Source organism: Eleutherodactylus coqui, chromosome 10, assembly GCF_035609145.1.
Source record: "Eleutherodactylus coqui strain aEleCoq1 chromosome 10, aEleCoq1.hap1, whole genome shotgun sequence".
NCBI classification, from domain to species: Eukaryota; Metazoa; Chordata; class Amphibia; order Anura; family Eleutherodactylidae; genus Eleutherodactylus; species Eleutherodactylus coqui.
This window is the reverse complement of record NC_089846.1, coordinates 118214591-118237582: the sequence shown is the minus strand read 5'-3', so window position 1 is coordinate 118237582 and position 22992 is coordinate 118214591. Positions and strand designations below refer to the sequence as shown.

Below are 22992 nucleotides of genomic sequence, written 5' to 3'. Positions count from 1 at the left end.
CAGCGCTGATCATAGAACACATGACCGGCAATGGAGCCAGTCACATGTTCTTCCTCCCGGCGCTACAGAGAGACGGCCGTCTTTAGGTACGTCCGTCTGCTAGTGTCAATCACAAGGGCGCATCGGCGCCGGTGTACGGGTGCCGATGCGCCCATGTGACTGATGCCTAACCCTTTCCAATCCACTGTCTGACGTCTAAGGATATTATGATTTAAGGCTGTACAGCTCGGATGTTAGAAGACGTCCGTCGGGGTTCTCTTACTGTATATTGCCAGCCTCTCTGCTGTCGGAGCCTATCCAACGTGTCACCTCATGCAGTACTGGCTTTAGCCAGCATGTTGTATAACAGCAGAAAAAGAGTAAGCCCCCTAGGAAAACCAGGATACAAATTGCATTGGAAAGGGTTAAATTTTCTGTTTATTGTTGATTACTTAAAGTAATAGTTTATCAAAACTAAACTGTGATCCATTCAAAAACTTATCTTTAGGCTGCAGTTCTTTGTACCTAAATGAACATCACTCTTGGCATATTTTACAATCTCTACTCTTTTTAGCGTAATTGTTTCCTGGAACACAATTCTGGATTCTAAGCTCCATTACATTCCGAAAATCCATCTTAAATTAGGTAAAATAAGTTATTTTCTGAAGCAGGCGCAATCCAAGAAAGAGATGCCAATCAAAAATTAACATAATATGAACTATGCTAGTGTTAGACAATGCTAAATAAGATTAATATTTGCACATTTTTGCTTAGGAGGATAGAATCAGGATTATATTTATAACAAGCCACCTGAGGGCACATGCTTTGGGTGTCCAAAAGAAGAGGGGCATCACTTTACCAATAAAAATAGTTTAATACGCTTGTGTAACGTCAATGCTGCTGATCGGTAATGCTGGCAAATAGTGTGCCGCTGTGAAAGAGTTCAGCAGGAATACAAATCAGCATGTAGACAGTGCTGATATCGCCCAGAGCTGCTTTACAGGGGTCCTACCACAAAAACATTCATGACCTCTGTAGAAAATCTGCTCACTCTGGCTTTTCTGTTCTCCAGGGACTAAAGCCTTATCGCCCCCCTTCACACACACACACACACACACACACACACACACACTCACACTCACACTCACACACACACACGCACGCACGCACGCACGCACCTACCAGTGATACATGGATTCGACTTTCAAGAAAGAGGCAGGTATGGTGTGCAAGGACAGAGATTGCAGTGTGCTGTGCTGTAATGTGTGGCCACTATGTGAATGTATGGATGTAATATGTGTATTTGTTTCTATAGGCAAATCTGCATCTACCTATACATTTGTGTGTATGAGTAAATACATGTGTATGCACTGTGGGTAACATGTATTAATGCAGTTCTCCCGGGTGCCGTGTTCTCTTTTAGAAACATACCTTGTTTTTCTGCAGCCCTCTTCACATCTTGGCAATGTTCCTGCACCATGATATTGTCTGGGGACTTTGGGGGCATCAAGGAGTGAAGAGGACTGCAGGAACAGGGAGATGTGAGAACTTGCTTATCTGGTCTGGTGGAGCATTCTATTCTGGGGTCTGTAGTAAGGAGGAGTCTGGCCTGAGGGTCTGTATTTATGTGGTCTGGTATCAATATTTCCTTTGGGGGTCTGGTCAAATATAGGTTGGGGGGCAGAACACAAGGTATGCCACTTTATTCAGAATGTTCATTATGTCCCTTTCAAAAGTATGATTGAGGTTGCATTCACATAGCGTTATTCACTGGGCTGTGGGTCTCTGCGCTAGGGTCCCATCTGAATCACTGAACATGGTATTCAGATGGAACCCCCAATAGAGCTATAGACTTTAATCGCTTCCGGCTGCAGGGCGTAGATTTATGGAAAGTGTGTATGAACCCATTGATATCAATGGGTTCTATGCTCTGCGTATGCCACGTGCAGATACGCCTGTGTGAAGCCGTCCTAAGGCATAAACAGCCTTGGTCTTAAAGGGGTTAAACAATGTTTCCCAGATTAATTCTAAAATATCCCAATGACTGCTTGATTATGGCAGTTACTGATTTATAACAGCAATTAAACAAGATTCTTAATTTGGAAGAAAAATGAGATCTTAGGTTTTTTTGCTTTGCTTATTTCATTTGGGTAAGATAACATGATGAAGTATACTTTATCCGACAGACTGTCCATGTGACTTAACTGAAGGATATGCTAATCCAACTGTAAAGAGCTACTTCATCTTTCTGATTACCTAAGCCCTCAGAAAGTTGCTGATAACTTGGTGCAACAAATGATCTTATCCTAACACAAAAGCCATTGAAAAGGTAAGAAAAAGTTCTGTGCCGTAGTTAATCTAACTGTTAAGCTAAACTTTGCTACATCTGTAGTTATGGATAGTCTCATCAGGAACCAAATACACATGATTCCAATGTGTTGTGAAAATGATCATACATTGAAAGCAAGTAAACTTGTCTTACACCTAGAACCCAAATAGAAATATAATCACAGGCAGGATTAGAAAAAATGTAACACCTCTGTTTTACAGTTGTAGGGCTTATTCTGATGTGCGTATTTGTGCCGGGTTTTCACGCCCGACCGATATACGCTATCACTCTCTGCAGGGAGAGGAGGCGGGCCGGGAGCAGTGCACTGAGCTTCCGCCCCCTCTCCACCCTTTCTCCGCCCCTCGCCACTATTTGCAATGGAAGGGGCGGGACAGGGCGTAACTTAGCTCTGCCCCCAACATGATCCTCCTATTGCAAACAGTGGCGAGGGGTGAAGAGGGGGCGGGAGCTAAGTGCACTGCTCCCGGCCTGGCCCGTCTCCTCCCCTTGCAGAGACAGACAGCGTATATTGGCCTGGGCATGAAAACCCAGCCGATATACCCACGTCAGAATAAGCCCATAGAAAGAAACCACAGGATCACACTAATGTTGTAGCAAAACAGGTATACCTTGCTTGTGTCAAACTAGTTAATAAAAAGATAGCAGATGCTCTGGAAATCATGAAACGTCACATTCAGTTTCGTGTAATCAGAATAATCTCAGATTTATTTGATCATACAGCAAATCTTTATCATTTTAAATCAAATGGTGTGCTTATCTTCCTAGCCAATCACAAAAAAAAAAGAATGGAGTATCTTTTTTACAAAAACATGATAATAGAACATTAGTTCTGTTTTGTCATCTTATTTTTGTTATTTGTCAATCGTTTCTTATCAAGGGTGTTTCTACTGGCTGTGTCATCTAGATAAACATACCAAGGCAGCTATGCTAGACTGCACTCATATCTAGAAATCACTTAATATAAAATATCTGTGTGTAGCTTTAAGAAAGTTACACATACAATTTTGAGCATATAAAGAAATATAAAGATGGAATCGACCTTGTTGTTCTCTAATAGCGCCATCTGACATGTTTTATGGATAGCTCACCTTCTCTCTAGATAGGTATCAGATATCACAGAGCATGACCACAACATCCATATATGAAATATTGCACCTCACATTTCACATGTTTCTGTTAGACAGATGGTAGCATTTTTAAAATATACATTTTTCGTGTGGTCATGAAAAATACTTTATTATTAGAGATGAGCGAGTATACTCACTAAGGCTAACTACTCGAGCGAGTAATGCCTTAGCCGAATATCCTCCCGCTTGTCTCTAAAGATTCGGAGTCCGGCGGGGGGCGGGGAGCGGCGGGGAGGAACGGAGGGGAGATCTCTCTCCCTCTCTCCCCCCCCCGCTCCCCCCCTGCTCACCGCCGCAACTCACCTGTCACCCGCGCCGGCAGCCAAATCTTTCCAGACGAGGATACTCGGCTAAGGCACTACTCGCTCGAGTAGTTAGCCTTAGCGAGTATACTCGCTCATCTCTATTTATTATAATCTTTACATTATCCTAGTAAAAGTATTTGGACCCCCTATCAGTAGAATGGATCTCGTCTTATTATCATGTCACCTGTCCTAATCCATGCTACATGAGATGTAGACACTTGAAGGTATTAGCCATAGTTTGTGATGGAAACTGCATGGTAATGGTTATACGGATTATGTTGCTTCACACAATTTGTCTATTGGCACGTCTACAGTGGTGCAAGAAGTGTTGTCATTGGACAGTTGAGCAGTGGAAGAACGTTCTATGGAGTGACGAATCATGCTACTCCATCTTCAAATTAGATGGACATACCTGGGTGTAGAGGATGTCTAGGGAACACCTTTTGCCTGAGTGTGTTGTGCCAACAGTTAAGTACAATGGACGTTTCAATATGGTCAGGGGTGGCATTGTCTCAGTCCGTTGGTTGCAGTGGCAAAAACTATGAACACAGAGGTGAGCCTTGACAGTCTAGACAATTATGAGCTGCCAACAACGTGGCAACATTCTGAGAATGGTCAACAACACTTCCAAAAAGACATCGCACCTTGATCCAATCTTGTTCTACGTTGCTTTGAGGATATGGATTCTCCATGATTGAACTGGCCTGCACAGGCCTGAACCTTATTGAACATCTTTCGGACGAACTGAAATGTTGTGTCAGGAAATACGAACAACATTTATCTTCTCTGAGAAAACTTGTCAGACATTTGCAGGATGAATGGAGGGAAATAGCAGCTGAAGGGTATCAGATATTACTAAAAAATATGCCACGGAGAGTGCCTGATGTCAATAGTGCTAAAGAAGACCCCACTAAGTATTAACATATGGAAATAAATACTACTTTTCATTCTTGCTCACGTGTTCAATTACTTTTGATAGGATAGTGTATATATGTTGTATTTAGGAATATATAACTCAGTACATTTATTATATTTGATACACAATAGAAATAATACAAAGTTCAGTTTTCACAGTCTTTTGTAATTTGGTGGCTTTGGTTTGGCTGTAAAATAATGAATGTGTCTAAAACTTATAACAACTAAAGATAAAGCAGTGCAAGAAAAAATGACAGTTAATTAAATTTCAATGTCATTATTTGTGACAAAGTCATCACTGCCGTTCAGTCTTAGAAATATCCAAGCATTGAATCATTTTAACATACGTGTAGTTTAAAAATCACTTTTACAATATACACCTCTTTAGGACATAATGAACTAATGCATAGTAGCCTCTTAGCAGGACTTTCCTTTGTCTTGGCTACTAGAAGGGGGCCACGAGTTCCCCACTGTTAAAGCCATAGGCGCTAATAAGACACAATAGGGTTCTGTCTAGAGATGAGTGAGTATACTCGCTAAGGCACATTACTCGAGCGAGTAGTGCAATAGCTGAGTATCTCCCCGCTCGTCTCTAAAGATTCGGGGGCCGGCTGGGGGCAGGGAGCGGCGGGGGAGAGCGGGGAGGAACGGAGGGGAGATCTCTCTCTCCCCCCGCTACCCCCTGCTCCCCGCTTCAACTCACCTGTCACCTGCGCCGGCCCCCGAATCTTTAGAGACGAGCTGGGAGATACTCGGCTAAGGCACTACTCGCTCGAGTAATGTGCCTTAGCGAGTATACTCGCTCATCTCTAGTTCTGTCCAAAGGGAACCTGAACATTACTACATAATATACCATTCTTTTTTTTCTTTTAAAGGAACTTTTATTTAGCCAAAATAAAAAGATAAAGAAAACCAGCGGGCATAAAAAGTGCACGTCATACTGGAACAACATAGTACATGGAAACTGAAACAGAAGAAGCAAAATTATTTGCATATGTGCGTTCATTCCTCATAATTCATAACATTTGGCCATGTAGTTTTATTTTTATATTATCAATTATTAATAATGAAAAGAACCACAGGAAAGATCTCCCAAGCCTGAAGTCCGAAAATAACAAAAAGAACTATAGTAACCCTAACCCCACCGACCCCCCCCCCCAACACAGCATGACTCTTAACAATAAAGAAAGGATAGAAGACAGAATATAGGTCAAGCGGGTATTCTCTACTATAGCACCTCATAATGCTCAGGCAGATACCTCCATTACCATTGCAGGACAGTTTACTCAAGCCCCCAAGATGTCAAAATTTTTGGAGCATCCCCTGTCCATATACGTCAGCTTATACATAGGAATTGTAGAATTTAACACCTGGATCCATGAATTCCTAGTCGGCCTCTCCGGGTGCCTCCAATTTAACAATATTACTTTTTTGGCATAAAAATCAGCAATTTATATAAGGTAAGGTTGCCCCAGTCACTGGCAGATTTCCGACAAGCCCAAACAGGCACAACTGAGGGTGCATGATCCTTGTGGCTCCCAGGTGAGATTCCATGAATATGAGAATGTCTCTCCAATAGTCTCGCAGGACAGCGCAGTCCCAGAACATATGCATTATAGTCCCATTAGCAATTAAGAATTGTGGGCAAGTCGCCAAGGAAAGCAAACCCAAAACATGCAGTCTGGAGGACTTGACCTGAATAAGTCTGTCCCTAGCGCTAATCAAGGAGGGGGGCAGAACCTGCTAGTATTCCCTATTCTCCACCGATAACAGACCAGGAATATCAGTGAACTACTACAGGGTGGCCCTCTACCTCACCGGGGCAAGATGCTGTATTCACTGGGTGTAGAAATTAGACAGTGGCTTCAGGAGGTTGCACATCTGTGCCAGGCCCTCCAATTGAGTCAGGGACACCGCTGTGGAAAGGCCACGGAAACTGGGCCCCGATTACATGCCTTAGCTGGTAGTATCTAAAGTAAGAGTGTTCAGGCAAGTTATAACTTATTTGCAGTTGTAGTAGAGTGCAGAAGGTGCCTTCACTGACTACGTCCGAGAGGACACTCACCCCATGAATCCAGAATGCAGACTCAGTGAAGCGTTGCAGGTGTAGAGTATTCCACAGGGGTGTGTGCAAGGCCCTGTGCCACACCTTGAGTGTTACCAGCATGGGAGCGGGTAGTGGGGACAGTAGAAAAGGAGGGGCTATGCAGCAGCAAACCCCTCAGACTCTGGTCAAGGCCCGCCACCCTATGCTGCAGGCTCACCACCGGGTTGTAATCTGATGAGGACAACCACCACCCAGCATACATTAATTAACTGGCCAGATAGTAGTAGAAGTGTGGTAAGGCTAGACCTCCCCAGCACACTGAAAGGCACAGAGTCTCCAGTTTAATCCTTGGGAAGTGGGGGTGGGTGAAACCTTTCCACAGAATGCATGGTACAATCCCATGGAGCACGGAAAAAAAAAAATTGGAACAAGGACAGGGGAGTTATGCAAGACATACAAAATTTTCCGCAGCAGTTTCCTTTTTTTTATCAAATTAATTCTGCCTACCAGAGTAAGCGGGAGAGAGGCCCAGTCTGTCACCATTCCCTCTGCCCAGTCCAGAAGAGGGGCTAAATTAAAGTCGCAAAAGGCAGAGACCTCCGCTGACACCCTAATACCCAGATAAGTTGTCAGGCTGTCCAGTTCAGATGGGCAGGCAGTGGAAGCTTGGCCAATATGTCATTCTTAGCATCTGTTACGTCCATGCAGTGCACTAAAGCACTACGCCTCAGCACGGACGCAAGATTGTGTCCATTTAAGACTGCAAACACTCACAGCATTTGCACTGACAAATTGCACCACTCCAGGTAAAGATGGAAGGACCCCTGTCCCCTATTAATCAGGGAAAGTGGGGAACCCCAGCCTAAAAGCAGGGCGATCTTCCCGATAAGGTCGGCCGCGCTGTTTTCATTTAGGACCTGGCTATCCCTGATTAGGAACCTGGAGAGATGCACAAAACACACAGAACACGACACTGTTCACACACACTATACATAGAACAGGACAGTTCACCACTCATGTCTGGCAACCTGCACAAACAGAACATGTCGCTGTTCACACCAACTCACAAGGTTACACATACCACATAGAACAGGACTGCACATAAGTACATGCTTGGCCACTTGCACAGACATATCAAACACATTGCTGTTCACACCAACACACATGATTGTGCATACAACATATAACAGGGACCCCACCCACATGCATACAGATAGTAACCAAGTGTCCTCACTCCACAGGGAAAGAGAGTCAGCCATCGTGCTGAGATGCAGGGAACAGTGCCAGGCATCACCCACCTGATACCCACATATGACATCAGACGTCTGGAGGCCGCACCTGCCAAGGGATGTGGAGAAACCTGCGGGCTCATACACCCCACAAACCACAAAGAGGGGAGAGACAGCAGGTGTCCAGACCATCTTCAGAGAAGGGGAAAGCGACATTACAGACAAGCATGCAAACACCAGCTCTGAGTGGGATAAACACAGAAATGCATACAATGACCAGCAATCTCTAGCAAGAGTTGCTGGTATTTATCTGCAGCAGACAAGGGGGATTGGCTGGTGGAGAATACCACACCCACCCAGCTCAAACAATCCCTACCTGTGAAGGTGTGCTAAAGTAAACCTGTAGAACCACAGATCCCAGGTGCACAACTTTAACAGCATTATTGTGTCTCAAATTCAATGGTGCTGAATTGTAGAACCTTATCATATGGAAAATTCAAAGTGAAATCTTTTTCTCTTTCATCGCTGACTGGGTGACTGGGAGGATGGGGAGCTAAAAAAATGAAAAAGCTGAAAAAAGCAGGCTGTAACTGGACATAGACATTTAAAGGGACCCTCTGGTCTCTGGACAAAATTCTATCCTGGCACTTGAGGGGCAAAGGGAAATATTAGCTGCTGTTGTTTTTCTCTGATGTATGCCGATGTCCCTCAAATCTGATGAGACCCATGCTGATCTCGAGAATGGGAGTCCCATGTCCCCCATTCTCCTCTTCCTGTGGCCCCTGCAATGAGGAAGACACTCAATGATGCATTAGTGGAAGAGGGCAGGGAGAGGGGAAGGAAAGGAAGGTGTAAGGGAGGGGGAACGGGAATGGGGTAATGGGGGTAGGGAAGCGGGGATGGGAAGGAGGGAAGGGAAACAGGAAGGGAGAAAAAGTAAGGGTAATAACTTTAGGAGTACCTCACAGACAGACAATGATTCCATTGTGAAAGGGTCTAGTAAATAGAATATGACATCATTCCTGATTAGGATGTAAGTATGTAAGAACGCATGCTGCAGATGTGTTCTTCATCCCCGCAGGGACATGGCAGCGGCGGACAGGTATTATTTATTTATTTTTTTAAAACTAAAATTCTTGTTTTTCAGCGAAGAACTTATATGTAAAGCTCTTCCCTGAAAAACAATTCAGGGGTGCCGGCAGACCATTGTCTTTACCATCGAAGACAATGCGTGCATTCCCTGTGGTGCATGCATGTCCTATCTTTGCAGGCACGCACCTGTAAAGCACAAACATGTGCACACACCATAGGGAAAGCATTGGTTCTAATAGAAGCTTGTTTTTGTGCGTGCATAAGCACGCACAAAAACACACTCGTGTGAAGCCACCCTAAAAGAAAATACATTTTTCTCCACAAAAATGCTTTTTAAAAGGATAAAATACCATTAAAAAACTAAAACAGAATTGGTATTACCGCTAGAGATGAGTGAGCACCCAAATACTTGAGTCCGCGTTATTCTAGTCGAGCTTTTTGTAAAATTCGAGAGCTCTACCTAAGTAACGAACCCCATTGACTACGATGGGAGACTTGAGCATTTTTGTATGTGGGACGCCGGGTGCAGAGCTTTTTTTTTTTTCCTAGGTCTCTCTCTCTCGACAAAAAATTCGCCAATGATGCGCACTGCGTCGCAGTGGGGAGGAGCCAAAAACTGGGGAGGGATCGAACACGACTTGATGGTCATTCGAGTAACGAGCACCATCGAGTACATTATTACTTGAATGAGCATTAAGCTTGGCAGAGTATGTTTGCTCAACTCTAATTACCACATTTGTAACAACCTAGACAATGAAAATCTTTTATTTATCTGTCAGGGTGAACCCCGTAAAAATATTTTAATTAACTAATGCCAGAATTGCTATTTTGCCTCTATTTGTCTTCCAAAAATTGCAATAAAAAGCAATCTAAAAGTCATATTTACCTTAAAATACTACCACATAATAAAATAAAGTGCTGTGGAATATGTTAGCACTATATAAAGATTATTATTATTACCACCAATAAAAACTACAGCTTTTCCCGCAAAAAACAAGACCTCACATAGCTCCCTTACTGGAAAAAGAGAAATATTACAGGTCTTAGAATGCGGTGAGAGGCAGAGTGCAGAGTCAGTTATTTTTCTTTAAAGATGTGCAAAAGCAGTAAAAAGTAAAACAAAATTATATCAAGTTGGCATTGCAATAATTGCACTGATGCAGATAAGATTGTCATATTATATTTAGCAAATGGTGAATGCCGTAAAAGCAAAATCCAAATATAGTGGTGGAACTCTGGGATTTCCACCCCCCCCCCCAAAAAAAAAAAAAAACCCAAAAAACCAAGCAAACAAACAATTTAAATAGAAGTTATATAACACACTATACGAAAACCAGAGCAGTACCATTGAGAAATATAATTTGTCTACAAAATGAGAAACAAACCCTCATGAGACTATGTCAATGCTTATGGCTGTTGCAGTGTGACCACGAAAATCACTTGGTTCTTAAGGCACAAAATAGGCTCATCACTACGGGGTTAAATGGATTGTGCAACAATAACATGTTATTCCTTATACACAGGATAGGCAATAACTTGCTGATCGGTGGGAGTCTGAGCCACTGCTGATCTGGAGAACAGGACTCTTGTATCCCGAGCGGTTGTCACAGGAAGGACTGCTTGTCTCCCTGCTATGATGTCACTGTGAGTGGAGCACTAGATAGGCATGCGCGATCACCCCTCTATTCATTTCAATGCGGCTGATGGAAATAGCTAAGGGGCAGCTGCTCAATTATTTCCACAGTCCCATTGAAAGTGATTGAAGTGTCAGGGTGCTTGCATGACCAGCACTTAATTCAGTCTCTTCCTCACTGCAGGGAGTGCAGTAAGCCCACAGTAAGGAGGACGGGGGACACAAGACTCCCATTCTTAAGATCAGTAGGGTCTCAGCGGCAAAACCCCCATCAATCTGCAAGTTATCCTCTGTGGATTGGGAATAACTTGCAATTGTGATATAACCTTTTAAGGCTTCCTACATACGATTCACCCGCAGATGCGGTAAAGTAGCGATCCTCTGGCGCTGGAGGAATGGCAAGTGTTTCCCATTGGTTTCAATGGGAAAGCTCACATCGAACGCCATGCAAAGTGTTTTCCTGTCCCATTGGGAAACATGGAAATATAGGACATGCTGCAAAAAAATGCTTATGTATATCAAAAGAATGCGGTTCATATTCGTGAGAAATTTGTGCGTCTTACAAGAACAAATTTCACGTGATTTTCTCGGCCGCATGAAAAGCAGCCTAAGGCTGCATTCACACGAACGTATATCGGCTCGGTTTCCACGCCGAGCCGATATACGTCGTCCTCATGTGCAGGGGGGCGGAGGATGGAAGAGCCAGGAGCAGGAACTGAGCTCCCGCCCCCTCTCTGCCTCCTCTCCACCCCTCTGCACTATTTGCAATGGGGAGAGGCGGGGAACTTCTTGGAACTTAGCCCCGCCCCCACCCCACCTTCTTTCATTGCAAATAGTGCAGAGGGGTGGAGAGGAGGCAGAGAGGGGGCGGGAGCTCAGTCCCTGCTCCTGGCTTTTCCAGCCTCCCCCCCAGCACATGAGGGCGACGTATATCGGCTCGGCGTGAAAACCGAGCCGATATACGTTCGTGGGAATGCAGCCTAAATCACAGAATCCTTTTAATGTACAATTAACATATGTACTGTCAGGAGTTGTGTCTCTTAACAGATTTTTATTTATTTTTTTGCTTCTGAGTACTTCTGCACTTTTCGTAATTACCTGCATTATAAAATCTGTGCTCATGAAATTATTATTTTCTTATTTAAATTGGGTTCTCCTAGTTACACATCTGAGCTTATTACCTAATTTATCTGATTCCAAAGTCGTCTTCTTCATAATTAGCTCTAGGCACTGAAACATACATTGTATCTCAGGAGATGTGACGGTTTATCTACATTTTTTTGGATTCTATTGTCAATCCTGAGTCCTAATTCGAAAACGAAGATTAATATATATTAATTATATCTATGATTTTAGGTACAATCACTTGTCCTACATCCGAGATCAGCATTCAACAATTATATACCGTAACTAAGTGCCAATCTATATTCTGGATTCTGTCCAACTCTCATCAGAAGGGAGACACAATGTTCTATATACCTTTGGTATGCATTGTCATCGAATAAACAAGGAAATGAGTCATTTTGACATTAATGAGGTTGTACTAATTAACTATATCAGTTAGACATTGAGATGCATTGAGAAAAATTGTTCCCGCGATCATAAAATTAAAGGGTGAAAACCTGTTTAGTTACAGCTGCCTACAACTGCATGCTATGCAAGTTTTTATGGAGTATCTGCTTTTTTTCTTAGATCCCTGGTGGATCGTTGATCAAATTTTAGAAATCTCATCCATTCGCTGCAAAGAAAATTTGCAGCATAAATTGACTTGCACCGCAAATTTTAAATCTGCAGAGTATCAATTTATGAAGTCGATTTTAGGGCTTAAACACATGGATTTGTTTTTCTCCCCATAAGAGGCACAGGGTCTTATTTTCAGGAGATGTCTTATTATACTTACCTAGCAGGCTTGGTCCTGGTTCCTCCCACTGCTCTCTGAAGCTCCGACGCTTGTCTTGCAGTCTTCAGCTGCCCACAGAAAATCAGTACCTGGCTAGGGGATTGATACATTCCTCCTCCAGGAAGTGATGGCTCTGATTGGTTCATGCAGCGCTGCATTGATTGGCTCGAGAACCAATCAGAGCCATCGTTTCCTGGAGCGCTGTATTGATTGGCTCGAGAACCAATCAGAGCCATCGTTTCCTGGAGGTAGGATTTATGAATCCTGTAACTAGGAGGTGATCTTCTGTGCACGGCCAAGGACTACAAGAAGTGCGATGGAGCTCTGGAGAGCAGTGGGAGGGATCTGGACCGAGCCTGCTAGGTAATGTATTCCTTTTTGTAAAAAATTTAATGCATGTAGGGCTTATTGGGGCTTATATTTTAAGCCTCCCCAAAATCAGGGTAGAGCTTATTTTCAGGGTAGGTCTTATTTTGGGGGAAACAGGGTAGTAGTGTTGGTTCCTGCACTGAGTTCCTGCACGGAAAAGCAGCAAAAAGACAACATTACTCTATTTGCTGACTTTGTTCCAGTTATTATGTAACCCATTGATCTCTATGGAGAAAACCCACAGCAGATACATACATTTCCGCAAGATAAGTAGATATGTGTCAGATGTCAAGACTGCAGCATTTTTCAAATTTAATGCTTTTGCACAGCAGAAAAAAATCTGTGACTTGTGGAGGAGATTTGCAAAATCTCATCCGCTTGCCTTTCCCTGACACAGTAGCGAAGTTCGATTTTTGCCGATAGGGCAGCAGGAACCAATGTTGCATAAAGGACAATTTTGATACACATCCTCAAAAACGTTGTGTATATAAAGTTTTGGAAATCCCATGCTTTAAATAATAGTTTTATGTTTAAAAGTATATCTAAGAAGTAATTGTTATTAACGCTTTTGATGAGTAATGGAGAATATCCATCTGCCAGATCAAAAACACACATGTGGAATGCCTAGATGTGTAATATTTCATCGCTCCCACCCACAGTCTTCTGTCTACATCTTCCTTAGTCCCTTTACTTTGAAATCACCACTTTTTAAATTCACTTGTCAGTTTGTGAAGACCTAATACAAGAACAGTAACTAGATTATATCGTGTCATTTGCTCTTGATCCGTACAGAAAAAGGTCTCAGACTCATTTAAAGGTGCGACTATCATTCAAATGAACGAAAGTGAACAAAAATTAATCATTAAGTCTAAACGCGAGCCAACAACCAGACGATGAACGAGAATAGTGCGCTTCTCACTCATCATTCAGTTTTTTGCAGGACTAAAAATAACACTGTGCAACACAATTTTTGTAACCGATAAGCAGATTGGCGGCTCATACCGTGTTTTCCCGAAAATAAGACAGTGTCTTATATTAATTTTTGTTCAAAAAGGTTTAACTTTTTTACATGTATAGCTGCCTAGACACTATTTAAATTGACTTTTTTTAATTAACTGTCAGCAGGGCTTAATTTTGGAGTAGGGCTTATATTTTAAGCATCCTCAAAAAGTCTGGAAAATCATGCTATGTCTTATTTTCAGGGAATGTCTTATTTTCAGGGAAATGGGTAACTTTAGTGTGCTGAATTCAAATATGATATCTGTTGTCTTCTGCCATGTAAGGTTTTTTTAGGTATGGGGAATAATGTAATCCAATTGCTGCTGTACTTGATATTTTGGAATCATGCCTATACACTTAATCCAGTAATAAGAAAAAAAAATTGGTGCCGTGTTAGGGCTCAGTCACACGGACGCATCGGCACCCGTACACTGGCGCCGATGCGCCCATGTCACTGACAGAAGACGGCCGTACCTGAAGACGGCCGTCTCTCTCCAGCGCTGATGAAAGAACACGTGATCGGCAATGAAGCCAGTCACATGTTCTTTCTTCCGGCGCTGCAGAGAGACGGCCGTCTTCAGGTACGTCTGTCTCCTTCCTGCAGTAACACGGGCGCCGATGCGCCCATGTGACTGAGGCCTTAGCCTGTAGAGTGAAGTGTGATTGTTCTCAGTAAGAGAAACCAAGTAATCTTGTAGATATGATACCTTTTAATGGCTAACAAAAATACATGATGTTACTGTAAGCTTGCAAATACATGATGTTACAGCAAGTTATCCTGAAAGATTGCTGTAACATCATGTATTTTTGTTAGCCATTAAAAGGTATTATATTTACAAGATTGCCTGTTTTCTCTTATTGAGAACAATCACAATTAATCCAGTAGGCTCGCCATTAATCTTGCTTAATAACAAAAGTGGTTGCACGACTCTTTTGCAATCGCTGTTACACACCGCACGCTATAAGGGTAGGTTTACGTAACATATAGGGTATGTTTCCACGTGGTGGAAATGCTGCAGATCATCCACCAGTAAGTAAAAAAACTGTATTTTCACAGGTGATTGGTTAGACTGGGACTATTTTTCAAAATGTTATAACAATATGGCTGAGTGGTGCGGATGTCTGAAGAACCCAGACAATTTCTGATATGTCTGCAGTCAGTTCACAACAAAGACACAGCAGAGGAAAATAACATCCTTGGTAAACTGAGCCTCTCACAAGTATTTCAGAATAAAGCTTGGTGACCAAGATAAGTAGTGGAACCGCACATCATCTGTGTGTCATGTAACACTCGTCTCACACAGTGGCTGAGAGGCAAGAGTAGAACGCCATTCGCCATTCCGATGGGATGCTGAGAACAAAGAGTCCACCATACTGACAGTTATTTCTGCATGACGAATACAAAGCGTTCTCCAGTAAACGGAAAGATAAAATTCTGTATTCAGATATACCTTCTGCAATGAAACATGTGCCTTATGATGCCAGATTACCTATTCCTGATCCAATGGGAGGGTTGCTATTGGCCTCTTGCTTGGCAGCATCCCTAGGATTACTATAGGGGTCGCTATTACTACTTGGGCCAATATAGGGCACACTGTTACTACTGTGGCCACTATGGGGGTCACTATTACTACTGGAGCTACTATAAGGGTCACTATTGGGCCTCATTCGTAAGCACATTTCAGTCATGCAAATGCAATATGTATTTGCACAACCAAAAATCACTTACACCCATGTTTTTGCCTGCTGTAGCGTGTTTTTAAGTGCTCAAATACACTGCATATTTGCCTATGCAAAAAGGAACGTAGACAGGCTCATTGAAATGGTGTGCCCATAAGCAGGTTTCCTGCATACTTGCTACATACTTGTGCCCTCCCATTCATTTCAATAGCTTGATGCAGTGTGTAAGACGCCCCCATGAGGTCATGCTAAATATTATCCCACGCGATTGTACATCGTGCAAAAAAATACGCTCATGTCAATGAACCCATTGAAATCAATGCGTTCGATTCCCTGCGTATTACGCACACAAGACGTCTCAGTCATTGAAGAACGTTACAACGGGAAGGAGAATCTAAATATGATGGATGACTTTCCTGGTTCTTAAAGAGGGAAAGTAATGTTTCTTACAGGAGGAAGTCAAGATCCAAGCTTCATTTCCCCCCCAAAACAGTCGAATAGTAATATTACAGCACGTCCAAACTGTTATCATCTTAACCCTTTCCAATCCACTGTCTGACACCTGAAGACATTCTGCTTGAATGCTGTACAGCTTCGATGTCAGAAAACGTCCGGCAGGGTATTCTTACTGCATATTACTGGCCGCTCTGTTGTCGGGGGGGCCTCTCCAGCATGTCCCAAAGCGCAGTACTGGCTCTAGCCAGCAGATGGCACCAATGTATAATGGCAGAAAGAGAGAGCCCCCTAGGAAAGCCTGAATCCAAAATTGGATTGCAATGAGTTAAATAAAGAAAATGATTCGTAACTTGAAAGTGAGACATGCTGCTAGGATTCAATGTTACCAGTGGAATAAACAGGTTGTAGTTTTACAGAAACCTATCAATTACTTTCTGTTATGAATATTTAAAAATAATTGTTGCCCAGTGTAATCATTGGCTCCTTCCATTGTTCAATTTCAACACTTCTCATTCAGTGTTGTATATAGCAACGTGAAACACTGAACGAGAAGTGAACCATTCTCAACGATGATCTGCCTTCCTAAACAGGCTGCATGAATGCGAATGAGCTAGTGATGACGTCACCAGCTCGTTCGATCGGGCAAACGAGAATCGGGCAGTTCTCATTCAGTATAAAAGGAGCTTTACTTTTCTGCTGTTGGAGGTTTTTTTGATATTTTCCACTTGACTAGTACCACTAGCATCCTTTGATAAGACTTGGTATTCATTAGTTTTGCATATCACAGCAATTCCTCACGGTTCAATCCCATTGTGTTACAATTATTTCACATCGCAAAGGCCCTTCTTTGACTGTAGCATAGCGAGGGGGCATTCATATTACAAGTGCACCAATATACCTCACTCAGTTATTATATAAGATGTGTTTTGTTGGGATTAGTAGTAGAGATGAGCGAGTATACTCGCTAAGGCACATTACTCGAGCGGGTAGTGCCTTAGCCGAGTATCTCCCCGCTCGTCTCTAAAGATTCGGGGGCCGGCGCGGGTGACAGGTGAGTTACGGGGGGGAGAGAGGGAGAGAGAGATCTCCCCTCTGTTCCTCCCTGCTCTTCCCCATTGTTCCCCGCCCCCCGCCGGCCCCCGAAGCTTTAGAGACGAGCGGGGAGATACTCGGCTAGGGCACTACTCGCTCGAGTAATGTGCCATAGCGAGTATACTCGCTCATCTCTAATTAGTAGCCAATCAGTTATCTTTCATTGTCAGAACAGTAGTGAGGGTGAAAGATGTCTCCGAAGAAAAGGAGCATTGCACTGGCACTGAAACACCCGTTTGTGAGGGTTCAAATGGAGCACTGACAAAGACATTTGCCACCTATTGTACTTGAAATAGTTTATTTTACTGTAACGTTCAGTTATCTCAATGTGATTCTTTTGGCGCAAAGTAGAGTAAAACATACAGTTTGAAAAGATGTATGATTTAACTTTAAAACAGTGGCTCTGCACAAGACTGGGGTTTTGTTGGGAGCCAACATTTACTCAACATGCAACTGGGACAGATAAGTTCACCTATAATTCAGAAAGAAAATTCTCTAGGTCAGTCCTTATCACTCCCATTACTTTTAAGAGCTTTTCCAGGACTTAAAAAAACAACTAAGAAACAGGAAATACTATACAAAAAAAAGATAAGCCACGCTCTCCCCTTTAAGCAGACTCTCAGTCTCACATAGGAACGGCTGTCTCCATCGTTCCATCGCAGAAGAAACTGTAGAGGTCACATACTGTTTATTGTGCACTTAACCACTGAGTCAATCACAGGCGTCAGCTGTTAGAAGCAGTTCATGGCAGTATCACCACCGTAGCCAGTGATTAGCTCTGTGGTTAGGTGCATATTTAATAGCATGTGGACAGCTGCGGCTAATTCCATGATCAGAGTGGAGAGGACGGGGGCTCCTATGCAAGACCCGGGATCCACTTAACGGTGTGACTTTGGCCCCCTGCACATGGGCGGAAATTATGCGGTGGGATTTCCAGCAGAATTTCTGCCCATGCCCACGCAATCCTAGGCAGACGGCCATGATTTTTCCGCGTGAAAACACACGCGGAAAACAAATCGCGGCATGCTCTATTTCTGTGTGGGTCTCGCAGAGGCCCGCACAGAAATGTCAGTGGTGATGGGCCGGCTCTTCTCTGTGCATGCGCCGGCTGGCCAGCAGCCGGCAGACAGCGTATAGATGAGATGGCGGGAGTGGATAAGCCGTAAGGCTGTGCAGGGGCATGGGTCCGCATCCTGCTGCGCGAATTCTCGCAGCGGGATCCAACCCAGCTGTCTGCAGGCGGCCTTTGGCTTATTTTTTTTTTATTCTACATTAACTGTCCATATATTTAAGAAGGTTTTTTTTTTTGTAATACATTAGACAGTCAGCTTCAGTTAATTGAATATGCTCTCTATATGTACACTGGAGAAAATGCTGCAAAATAAAGAAAGTTCAAAAATAGAGGGCATTTCATTGACTACCAAATTTATTTTACAGCAGGACAATGACCCCAAACATAAAGCCAATAGGCCCATTTACGCACAACGATTATCACTCAACATTCGCTCAAAAGCCATCGTTTGAGCGATAATCGTTGTATGTAAATGCTCCCATCTTTCACTCTACTGCTGAATGATGATTTTTAGGTGAGCATAAAATCCATTGTTCAGTTGGAGAGAAGATAACACAGACCGCATGCTGTATTTGGTCTCCATGGTGCTGTTTTCTCTGCAGTAGCTGCTGATTACATTGTATTCTGCAAAAAGCCTGTGGCAGAACAAAGGAGTTGTATGCAGAAAATAGTCCACCTGGTGTTCTCTGCGTACAGCTCCTGGAGGCTCATTTACATGCAAATGGAGGTGATAAGCTGCTAGTGGACATTAGTGTCCATTAGCAGTTTATGCAAAACAATCTCTCAAAACCTTTTGAACGATTATCTTTGTGTGTAAATGGTCCTAATATAATTAAGAACTATCTTCAGTGTAAAGAACAACAAGTCCTCATGATATGGCCCTTCAGAGCTCTGACCTCAATATAATCAAGTCTGTCTTGGATTACATTAAAAGGCAGAAGGATTTGAGCAAGCTGAATTCACAGAAGATCTGTGGTTAGTTCTCCAAGATGTTTGTAACAACTTCCCCGTCGAGTTCCGTCAGAAACAGATTGATGTGATTTGCATTTATCTTTTGTTCATTCACTTTGCATTTTGTTAATTGACCAAAATCTATTAAAGGGAACCCGTCACCATTTTTAAACCTAAAAAACCTTCTATACTGTTTCTTAGGTAATAAAATGGTCATTTGCATAGTTAGTCTGCTAACCATGCAGATCTACGCTTACCTGTAAAACAAAATGTTAAAGGGGTTGTCCCGAGGCAGCAAGTGGGGTTATACACTTCTGTATGGCCATAATAATGCACTTTGTAATATACATTGTGCATTAATTATGAGCCATACAGAAGTTATAAAAAGTTTTTTACTTACCTGCTCCGTTGTTAGCGTCCTCGTCTCCTTGGTGCCGACTAATTTTTGGCCTCCGATGGCCAAATTAGCCGCGCTTGCGCAGTCCGGGTCTTCTTGCTGTCTTCTATGGAGCCGCTCGTGCCAGAGAGCGGCTCCGTGTAGCTCCGCCCCGTCACGTGCCGATTCCAGCCAATCAGGAGGCTGGAATCGGCAGTGGACCGCACAGAAGAGCTGCGGTCCACGGAGCAAGAGGTTCCCGGCGGCCATCTTCACAGGTAAGTATAGAAGTCACCGGAGCGCGGGGATCAAGGTAAGCGCTCCGGTAAGCTGTCTGTACGTCCCTGCATCGGGGTTGTCTCGCGCCGAACGGGGGGGGGGTTGAAAAAAAAACAAACCCGTTTCGGCGCGGGACAACCCCTTTAAGTGTTCCTGCGCCGCAAGCAAATGATGAGTGATCAGTCTGGTGGGCATGCCGGATCATACATGGCGGGCTGGCCTGACTGTCTCAGGCGGCCCGCGAACCTTCCAAAACAACACCCTATTCTGCTAGTGGCATGAGATGTGCTTACGTCATTACTGCTGCGGTCTACAGTTCACACATGCGCCAGGACTGCAACAGTAACAAGAGGGCATCCTCTACGTCTAGAAGAAAGCAGGTTTCATCACCAACACAGAAAAGGGTTCTTTTACTGTAAAAGCAGTGAGACTGTGGAACGCTACCTGAGGATGTGGTGATGACAAAATCCACAGAAGGGGTGGGGGTGGGGGGTGGGGGGGGACTAGATGTCTTTCTAGAGCGGAAGCATATTACAGGATATAAATTTTAGGTGACCAGCGGGTGGTTGATCCAGGTCTCGCAGACAGGTAGGAACTATTAGAGGTTGATCCAGGGATTAGTGTGACTGCCATTAGGGGAGTCGGGAAGGAATTTTCCCCCCGAAAGGGCAAATTAGCTTCTGCCTCTTGTTTTTTTTTTTCCTTCTTCTGGATCAACAAGGAAACAGGCTGAACTAGATGGACATTGTCTTCATTCGGCCTTACATACTATGTTACTATGCATGTTACTATGAACAACAAAGCCAGCACATGTGCATTACATGTTTCCTGTTTTCCGCAGCTCCATAAAATCAACTGCACATACGCCAGTCATGTTGCTCATAGCACTCCCGCAAGATTTAGACCATGGCGGCGATGACACGCTCAGAGTGGGGTGATTTTGGGGAGGCACACAGACCTCCTGAGACAGTCAGTTGCGTCCACCGGACCAATCTTCCATGCAGTGCTGGAAAACTTAAACCTTTGACATTACAGCTATGCTCAGACCTGCATGGTTAGCAAACTAAGCATGTGAATGCCCATTTTATTATATTAAAAGGTATAGAGGGTTTAACCCTTTCCAATCTACTGTCTGACCTCTGAAGACATTATGATTTAAGGCTGTACAGCTCTGATATTGGAAGACATCCCTCGGGGCTCTCTTACTGTATATTGCCAGCCTCTCTGCTGTCAGAGCCTATCCAACGTGTCACCTCATGCAGTACTGGCTTTAGCCAGCATATAGCGCCATTGCATAACGGTAGAAAAAGAGTAAGCCTCCTAGGAAAACCAGGATACAAATTGGATTGGAAAGGGTTAATAGATGTAAAAATGGTGACAGATTCTCTTTAACACTTCTATTTTTGAAAGTATTCTTACTTTTGCAGCATTTTTTTCACACATACATAAAACTTTTGCCCAGTACTATACAGTGTGTACATACGTATATAACCAAATATAGAGTACTTTTGTCTAATTTTCCTTGTATCCATCTATCATTATGTTAATTGTTGTTTTTTTCTAGGCAACATCTTCGTCGTCAGTTTGTCCGTTGCAGATCTGGTGGTAGCAGTATATCCATACCCAGTTATTCTCATAGCTATTTTCCACAATGGATGGACGCTTGGAAATATTCATTGCCAAATCAGTGGCTTTCTAATGGGACTCAGCGTCATTGGTTCCGTTTTCAACATTACAGCCATAGCCATTAACAGGTATTGCTACATTTGCCATAGCTTCCGATACGACAAGCTTTACAGTCAGAAAAGCACCTTCTGTTACCTCTGTCTAACTTGGATTTTGACTGTTATTGCGATTGTGCCAAACTTTTTCGTTGGATCTCTACAATACGACCCACGGATTTTCTCATGCACTTTTGCCCAGACTGTCAGCTCTTCGTACACAATTACAGTAGTTGTGGTGCATTTTCTTGTCCCGTTGGCTGTAGTAACATTCTGCTACTTCAGGATATGGGTCTTGGTTATTCAAGTCAAGCACAGAGTAAGACAAGACTCCAAACAGAAGCTGACCCAGACAGATTTCCGGAACTTTTTGACTATGTTTGTTGTGTTTGTACTTTTTGCTGTGTGCTGGGGACCTCTAAACTTCATTGGCCTTGCCGTAGCCATTAATCCTTTTCAGGTGGCACCGAAGATCCCGAAATGGCTCTTTGTGTTGAGCTATTTCATGGCTTACTTCAACAGTTGCCTCAATGCAGTCATCTATGGTCTTCTTAATCAAAATTTCCGCAAAGAGTACAAAAGAATACTGATGGCCTTGTGGACTCCAAGACTACTGTTTCTTGACACATCAAAAGGCGGGACGGAGGGTGGTAAAAGTAAGCCATCTCCAGTTGTTACAAATAACAATCAGGCTGACATATGTGTTTAAACAAGCTGGACAGACTTTTGATATGCATTTTCATTTACTCGAAATTATTTTTAACATTTTCACCATGTGCCTGTTATCATGCACTTTGTCTTTATTCTAAATGAGCAGAATATACAATATCTGATTTACATGAATGGTCTTAATTAAAAGAGGAAATTACATTTGCTACATTTTGTACTGTAAGATTTTGAATATTCTCTCCAATTGTTATTGTTGATATCTTTCAATGATAAGGTATATTACTTCTGAAGACAACTAACATGTCATAGGCTACAGCAGCTCCATGCAAACAGTAAGTAGAATCAACTTTTCTTGTAACTTTTTTTTACCTAGGACCCAACAAGCTTTTACGGATGCAGTGAGAAAACATAATGTATACATCTGCAACCAAGAACTAACCTTTAAAGAGTATATTATCTAAAAATTAAAAAAAAATCACAAGAAATTAGTCTAGGAGTTTTTCTCTTCCAACGAGTTTTTTAATATTATATGCAGTTTTTAATACTTTGTCGTCATTTGTGGTTTGCGAAAGTCACAACGGGAAATTACAGCCATTACAGCTCCCGTAGAGGGTCCTAGACTAATAAATGTCAAATCCAGCTAGATGATTAGTGGTAAAAGTGAAAGCAAAGTAACAATGCTTAATAAGGCAGACATCCTTCCAGGAATCTGAACAAAAAAAAAATAGGCAACTTGCTCACCTCTCTTTGT

At 43.0% G+C, this 22992-nt stretch overlaps 1 protein-coding gene across 1 annotated transcript in view; it reads left to right on the top strand.

The window, feature by feature from the left end:
* Positions 1–22553, top strand: part of GPR50 (G protein-coupled receptor 50) — a 180593-nt gene extending 158040 nt beyond the window's left edge. Inside the window, exon 2 of the mRNA XM_066581776.1 lies at positions 21416–22553. Coding sequence (XP_066437873.1) covers positions 21416–22281 — 866 coding nt within the window. The 3' untranslated portion in view covers positions 22282–22553. The remainder of the gene's footprint in view (positions 1–21415) is intronic.
* Positions 22554–22992: the final 439 nt, after the last annotated feature.